Genomic DNA, 7,755 nt, shown 5'->3' with positions numbered 1-7,755 from the left:
TTGTGAATTTCCAGTTTTCTTCATGTAATTAATTTCTAGTTTCATACCATTGTGAAAACATGCTTGATACGATTTCAATCTTTTCAAATTTATTAAGACTTGTTTTGTGATGGGTGCCTGGGTGGCTCAGTTGTTAGGTCAGGTCATGATCCCAGGGTCCTGGGATCAAGCCCCTCATGGGGCTCCCTGCTCCATGGGCAACCTGCTTCTCCCTCTCCCACTCCCCCTGCTTGTGTTCTCTCTCTCGCTGTGTCTCTCTCTGTCAAATAAATAAATAAAATAAAATAAAAAAAGACTTGTTTTGTGGCTTAACATGTGATCTATCATAAAGAGTGTTCTGGGGCACCTGGGTTTTTAAGTGTCTGACTTCAGCTCAGGTCATGATTCTGGGTTCCTGAAGTTGAGCCCCTAGTTGGGCTCCCTGCTCAGTGGAGAGTCTGCTCATCCCTCTCCCTCTCCCTCGGCTCATGTTCTTTCTCAAATAAATAAATAAATAAATAAATAAATAAATAAAATCTTTTTATTTTTAAATTTTTTATTTAAAAAAAATTTTAAAGATTTTATTTATTCATTTGAAAGAGAGAGCAAGAGTGAGAAAGCAGGAGCAGGGGGGCAGGCAGAGAGAGAGGGAGAAGCAGACTCCCCACTAAGCAGGGAGCCTGATGCGGGGCTCAATCCCAGGACCTGGGATCATGACCTGAGCCGAAGGCAGATGCTTAACGACTGAGCCACCCAGGCGCCCCATCTCTTTAGGTCTGTTAGTATTTACTCTATATATTTAGGTGCCCCTATGTTGGGTGCATATTTACAAATGTCATATCCTTTTGTTGGATTGACCCATTTATCTTATGTAATGACCTTCTTTGTCTCTTATTATGGTCTTTATTTTAAACTCTTTTTTGTCTGGGGGCGCCTGGGTGGCTCAGTCATTAAGCATCTGCCTTCGGCTCAGGTCATGATCCCAGGGTCCTGGGATCGAGCCCCATATCAGGCTCCTTGCTCGGCGGGAAGCCTGCTTCTCCCTCTCCCACTCTCCCTGCTTGTGTTCCTTCTCTCACTGTGTCTCTCTCTGTCAAATAAATAAATAAAATCTTTAAAAAAAAAAAAACTCTTTTTTTTCTGGTATGTGTATAGCCACCCCAACTTTCTTTTGGTTTCCATTCACATGAATTTTTTATTATCCCTTCACTTTCAGTCTGTGTGTGGCCTTATATCGGAAGAAATGAGTCTCTTGGAGGCAGCATATAGGTAGGTATTGTTTCTTTTATCTATTCATTCACTCTCTGTCTTTTGATAGGAGAATTTAGTCCATTTACATTTAAAATAATTATTGATATGTACTGGTTGCCATTTTGTTAATTGTTTTGTGGCTCTTTTGTATTTCTTCTGCTCCTTTCTTCTTTTCTTGCTCTCTTCCTTTGTGATTTGATGATTTTCTGTAGTGGTGTGTTTATTTTTGCTTTTGTTTTTTTATTTTGAACATAATATATATTTTTAAACATTTTATTTATTTCTTTGTCAGAGAGAGAGCATGCATACTACACACGTGCACAAGCAAGGGGAGCGGCAGGCAGAGGCAGAAGCAGACTCCCCGCCGAGCAAGGAGCCCGATGTGGGACTCTATCCCGGGACACTGGGATCATGACCTGAGCTGAAGGCAGACACTCAACCGACTAAGCCACCCAGGTGCCCAATCATTGTAGATTTGGATCAAGATATATTACTAGCGGGGCACCTGGGTGGCTCAGTCAGTTGAGCGTCCAATCTTGATTTCTCCTCTGGTTGTGATCTTGGGGTTGTGAGATTGAGCCCCGCCTTGGACTCCATGCTCAATGGGGAGTCTGCTTGGGATTCATGTATTAGGTCTTTGTCCACAGATCCTGGCTCATAGCTCCCCAAACTCTTGGAATTTCCTAAGTGTTGATAATGATGAAGATGTCTTTTGTTATGTTAATGAAGGTAACATTTGGACTGCACTCAAGGGCAGGAGCTGGTTGGCCGGAGATCCAACCATGTGTTAGAGTGGGATCAGTCCCACTCCCTGACCTCCAGGGAGAGGAAAGGGGCTGGAGGATCAATCAGTCAATGGCCAAAGCCTTAGTCAGTCCTGAGTTTGCAATGAAGCCTCCATAAAATCCCAAAAGGACTGGGATCAAGAGCTTCAGGTTGGTGAACACACAGAGTGGGGAGAGTGAGGTGCTTGGAGAGGGCATGGAAGTTCTGTCCCCCTTCCCCAGACCTCGCCTGTGTATCTCTTCATCTGGCTATTGATTCATATCTTTTGTCATATCCTTTAATAAACTGGTAAACCTAAATGTTTCCTTGAGTTCTGTGAGCCACTTTAGCAAATTAAAGAACCTAAGGAGAAGGTGGTTGGAACCTCCAATCTGAAGTTGGTTGATCAGAAGCACAGGTAACAGCCTGGGGCTTGTGACTGGCAACTGAAGTCAGGGGTGAGGGGAAGTCTTGCAGAACCAAGCCCTTTACCTGTGCAGTGTCATGCTATCTCTGGGTAGGTAGTGTCAGAATTGAGTTGAATTCTTGGACACCCTGTTGGTGTCTGAGAATTGCTTGGTATTGTGTGTGTGGAGACCCCCCATGTTGAAACTGGGTCCAGGAGTGCCCAAAGATCTGTGAATATACTAAAAGCTATTGGATTGTATGCTTTAAGAAGGTGAATTGTATGCTATGTATATTATGCCTCCATAAAGCTTTTATTTAAGAAAAGGATAAAAACAGGGGCTGAGGCCCCATGGGTGATCCTTACCCCTCCCTCTGCTTTGGCATGTCGGTGTCTTCACTCGGTGGAGAAGCGTGGCCGTGCCTGGACATGCTCACAGTGGGTGTGCTTCATGGTCAGCCCATAGATGGGGGTTAGGTCTACTGTCACACCTGCTGGCACACTGAACTCCAGCTGCTGCAGCAAGATGGCTAGGAAGAGGAAGATCTCCCACTTGGCCAGGACCTCCCCTATGCACCGGCGCTTGCCCATGCCAAAGATCATCACCTTCTCACTCAAGGTCTTGTTGATTGAGGTGCCATCAGCAGTGAGGAATCGCTCTGGCCGGAACTCAAATGGATCACCCCACAGCTTTCTGCAGGAGGAACAGAGGAGATGGGATTTCTGGCCAGGGGAGACCCTGGGAGGAAAAGCCTTGGGGAGACTTCTGTGGATGGCACCAGTGTTAGAATAGATTGAGAGTAATGAGAAGAGAGTGGAGAGAGGAACCAAACTGTACTTTCATGCTTATTTCTTTTACAAAGTTTCTAAAATGATTGGCCTTGCAAATGGTGCTTTGTCATATCAATTTGTTATTTTAAAGAAATAATGCTTCAACTAAAAGAAATTAAAAGAAGGAAAACATCTCTATCCTACTCAATATACAAGGGGAATCAGCAGTATATCCTGGTTTATGCTGTGTTGTTTTGGAGTATTTGTTGACAGCATCCCTTTTCACACTCAGAAGTGCCTCAGTTTGGGTGGTAAATTATATGGTCCCCCTACCTCTAGGCTAGAGCGGGATTTTCCAAAGAGAGGTTGCTGGGCCATTGACATCACAATCACCTGAGGTACTCCACTTTACCTACCAAAGTAGAATTCTGGGGGATGAGGCCCCCTAATCTAACCAACCTTCTGGTCATTTCCTATGTACACTAATGTTTGAGAAACATGGACCTAAATTTTGCCACTTAGAACAGAGTATATATAGCAATTGAGGCCCCATTCCTCTATTTATACCCAGTTCCTAGGGGGACAAACAGCCTTCCTGTCTGCTGAATCTCATGTATTTTTCTGTGGGGGAGGTACACTCACCGGTCATGATTGACGTGCCACTGGTTTATGAAGACACAGCGTTCCTTGGGGATGTAAAAGCCTTTCAGTGTCGTGTCCCTTGTCGTGCTGAGGAGGGAAGAGGGCTCTGTCAGACTCAGGGCAGGAACACTGGGGCATGTCTCTAGGAGCTACTTGCTCCTACTTTCCCCCCACCCCCCGAATAGCTTGCCCTCCACAGTCTCCATAGTCTCCATATCCTACACTGGGAGGGACTATCAGGAGCAGGGAAGGGATGAAACTATCCTTCCCCTTCCTCAGCTCCTTCAACTTCAGCCAGTGTTTACTAAACTTTTGTTTGTGTCCAGCTGTGTACTTGGCCATCCTCTGGAGCCAAGAGACAGGCAGTCTGGGCTAGCCCTGAGGAGTTCCCAGCCTGGCTGAGGAGTCAGGCCTTTTGCTCTGGGAATAACTAGACCAACATACGGATAGAAGTAAATGTTCACTAACTCTCTTGACATTGTTAAAATCCCAGGACATAATCAAGGACAAATGACTGATCAGAGAATGAAGCTGTGTTAGCTGGATAAGTCAAGAAAGCCTGCTAGTGAAGGGCAAGTTTGTGATTGACCTTGGACAGGGATAGGATTCTGGTAGTGGAAGAAGAGGTTAGAAGGCATTCCAAGCAGAAGGTCCAGCATAGGCAAAATTGGAGGTTGACTGCATCATGCTGGCCAGGTGCAGTGAGGCCAGCCTGGCTGGGTTGAGAATACTTGTAGGGAGGGAATGAGAGCAGAGGTGAAGGAGAGCTGAGGTCAGGAGTGTGACTTTCTCCTGAAAGCTGGGTAGTTTGATCATGGTTGGACTGGTTAGGGGCAGCCTAGAGGTTGAGGGTCTGTGAGGAACTTGGTGACACAGCCAGAAATGAGAGACCAAGGTCTGAGCCAGGGCCAGGGCTGAGAAGATGGGAGGAAGAAACATGGTGAGGACTACAAAGGTGGCAGGTCAGGATAAGCTGGCTTTACCTGTGCGGGATGGTGAAGGGGACGAAGGAGGTGTGTCGGAAGATCTCTAGGATGAAGGCCTCCATATAGGGCAGCTGGGGTCTGTCGGAGAGCCGGGGCTGCCGGGCCCTGCTGGTCACTGTGTCTACAGAGAACAGAAGACCAAACAAGGCTTAGGGCTGCCCTAACTGCTCCATGGCATCTAAGTCCTCTATTACGTGGAACTATGCCTTCTCTATCTGAGGCCCATTAACCACCCTACCCCCAGCATGTTCTACGCAAGAGTGGGCACCATTATATGCCCAGGGCTGGTACATAGTAGGTACAAAACAGCTATATGTACATTGAAGAAATGACCTGGGGATCCCAAGTCTTCTCTCAGCTCATACATCTCTACCACATACCCAAATCCTCCTGGATCTTTCTCTGTATCTCAGGGTTTGTCACAAGGTATATGAGGCTCCAGGAGATGGCTGTTGTGATGGTGTCAAATCCTGGGCAGCATGGTGCAAGGTGAGGAAGGGAGGAAGACAAGAATAAAAAAACAGCATTTACTAAGCACCCAGCACTTACGTACCAAGCATTGTTTTCTCTGCCTCCTTCCCCCTACATCCTCTACCCTCCATAAGTTTCCTGAAGGCAGAGACCAGGTCTCCTCAACACAAATTTGAGTCACTAGTTTCATAATTAGCTGCTGGAATTATAGGGATCTAGACTTACAGGCTAGAGAACCCCTTATTGTTCAGGTGGGGAAACTGAGGCCCAGAGGCCGAGGGGGGCTTAGTTGAATTCCCACTGGGAATTGTTGGCCCAGCCTGGACTCAGACCCTGAACATGGGCCAGGTGTCTGTGTCCCACACCATCTGGTATGTGGTTAGCAAATGATGGGATGGACTCAGGGGCTGGGCAAGTCTGTGGGTGAACAGCAGGCACTGATGGATGGAAGGGGCATGGGTCTGGTTCCTACCTGCCCCAAAAATGTCATTGATAAGGTTGACGATCTTCTCATGGGGGATGTGGCCACCACCAGCTCTGGATCCCTTCTCATTGTGCTTTAAGAGGGCATCTGTGATGTCCTGGATGCTGCTCTGTGGGGACACAAGCTTGGGGCATCCTGGCACTTCCAGGTCAGACCTTGCCCTACCCACAGAGCACTCCTGCCTGGCCTCCAGGCAGTAAGCTGGGCTTCCAGGGGGAGCTGCTCCAGTAGCAGCCCTGGGTGCCCTTCCTCCCAATAACCCAAGGGGTCCAATTTCAAGGGAGGAGGTTGGGGGAAGTACTGGGAAGCCAAGTGCCACCTGAGCTGAGGATTAGCTTCTGTCAGCGTTCAAGTTCCTGCAGAACAAAAGCCTTCTCATGATAACAACCCCCTCCCATCGCGGCACTCTGCCAGGGCCCCATTCACAAGCAAATATCTCTGGGGCTTTGAGCAACCCTGAGAGGGAGGTAATTGGTTGAGAAAACTGAGGCCCGAGAGGGAGAGGGATTGGTCCCAGATCCACACAGTCGATCCAAGGCATTCCAGAGCTTTCCTAGGCCTTGGCAGCACATCAGCAGTGTGTGTACCTGGAGGCTGGGTGAGAGGGGCTACACCCAGGCCCTGCAGGGTGTCCCCTCACCACCAACACCTTGGGCTCACCTTGTCAAAGTCCTCGTAGTGCTCCTGCACAATTTTCTGCAGGAACTGCAGGAACTTCTGGTTAAAGGTCTTGAATCTCTGCAAGGTGGGGTTGGGCATATATTGCAGGATGGGGAAGAAGTCCACAGGGTTCCCGGAGGAGGCAGTCTCCACAAAATCATTGCTGTTCTTTATAAGGCTGAGCATTTCCTCACTGTGCTGAGGGAAGTGCTGCCCAAAGCACATGGCACCAATGACATTGGCCACTGAGAGCAGCACTTGGTTGTAGGGGTCAAAGTGCCCAACCTCTGCCATCTGTTCCAGCAACCTGCTGAGGAGGGCCTCAGCCTCCTTCCTCACATGCTCTTCCAGGTAGCAGGAGGATGAGGAACCCGGGTCTGAGGCAATGGAGAAACTTTTCAGGGCGTTCTGGGCCAGGCGCCTGCGGGCAGCCCACACTGGTCCAGAGTCTGGGCTGAAGGACATGCTTTGGCCATCACTAATCAGAGTGAAGCTGTAGAGGTCAGGCCGGCCCTTGAAATCCTCACCCTGTTGCACCAGGGCTTGCCGGATGGTGTCCAGGCCGCTGAGCACCAGCACGGGTGTGGAGCCAATGTGGATTTGCAGCACGTCCCCATAACGCTGGCTCAGCCTGGACAGCGCCAGATGTGGGTTCTTCCCCAGGGTCAGCACGTTCCCCAGCAGGGGCCAGCCCCAGGGCCCCGGGGGACTCTTCAGGCCTTTGGGAACCTGAGGCTGCCAGGCCTTGAACACCCAGAGCACCAGGCAGAAGGTGGCAGAGGCCAGGAGAAGCTCTGTGGTCATCTGGGACAATGCCATCTGTACCAACTACTAGGGAAAAAGAAGGAGCCAGGCTGAGTGTCAAGATGGAGGCATTCCTTCCTTCCTCATTCACTCACTCAGTCAGTAGACACTGGCATATGTTAGGTGCTTGGCTCCCAGAAAGACTAAGATACATCCACCATGGGTCCTGTGTCCCAGGAGCTCACCCTGAGAGCATCAGAGAATCTGAGGCCTGGAAAGGAACCTCAAAATGCCCAACCTGAGTGTCTGCACTTTGAGCCCTGACCCTCCCCTCTGCCCATCTCCTCAGTCTCCAATTCTGAGGCTGGAGTGGAGGCAACTGACACTTCAAAACAGGGAAGCACCCTTGCCAGCCCCCAGCTCAGGGTTATGCATGGCATTATGCCAAAGGGTCCGTGCCAATGCTGGCTTCCTGCCAATACCTCCTCCTACCCAGGGAACAGGGAACTGCTCCCAGCCAGCAACACCAAGGAGGCCAAGGTCCCACCCAGGGCTGATGTGAATGACTGGTGATGGCCCCTTCCCCAAGGCACTCT

At 49.2% G+C, this 7,755-nt stretch overlaps 1 protein-coding gene across 2 annotated transcripts; it reads right to left on the bottom strand.

The window, feature by feature from the left end:
- Positions 1–2,797: 2,797 nt before the first annotated feature.
- CYP1A2 (cytochrome P450 family 1 subfamily A member 2) lies at positions 2,798–7,234 on the bottom strand. Of its 2 annotated transcripts, none has more exons than XM_088025144.1 (6): positions 6,416–7,234; positions 5,744–5,879; positions 5,181–5,270; positions 4,798–4,921; positions 3,815–3,901; positions 2,798–3,095 (listed from the first exon to the last, which is right to left on the bottom strand). In XM_088025144.1, exons 1-6 carry the CDS (start codon positions 7,232–7,234, stop codon positions 2,798–2,800), a joined length of 1,554 nt encoding a protein of 517 aa, XP_087881270.1. The 2 variants fall into 2 exon arrangements, with proteins under 2 accessions (XP_087881270.1, XP_027956000.1); XM_028100199.2 differs by having other exon boundaries at positions 5,744–5,864.
- Between the last annotated feature and the right edge of the window lie 521 nt (positions 7,235–7,755).

Source organism: Eumetopias jubatus, unplaced genomic scaffold (genome assembly GCF_037043125.1).
Source record: "Eumetopias jubatus isolate StellerSeaLion01/CBP00866 unplaced genomic scaffold, mEumJub1_p1.0 scaffold_7, whole genome shotgun sequence".
NCBI classification, from domain to species: Eukaryota; Metazoa; Chordata; class Mammalia; order Carnivora; family Otariidae; genus Eumetopias; species Eumetopias jubatus.
The sequence above is the reverse complement of the archived record's forward strand: the minus strand, read 5'-3'. Positions and strand labels throughout refer to the sequence as shown.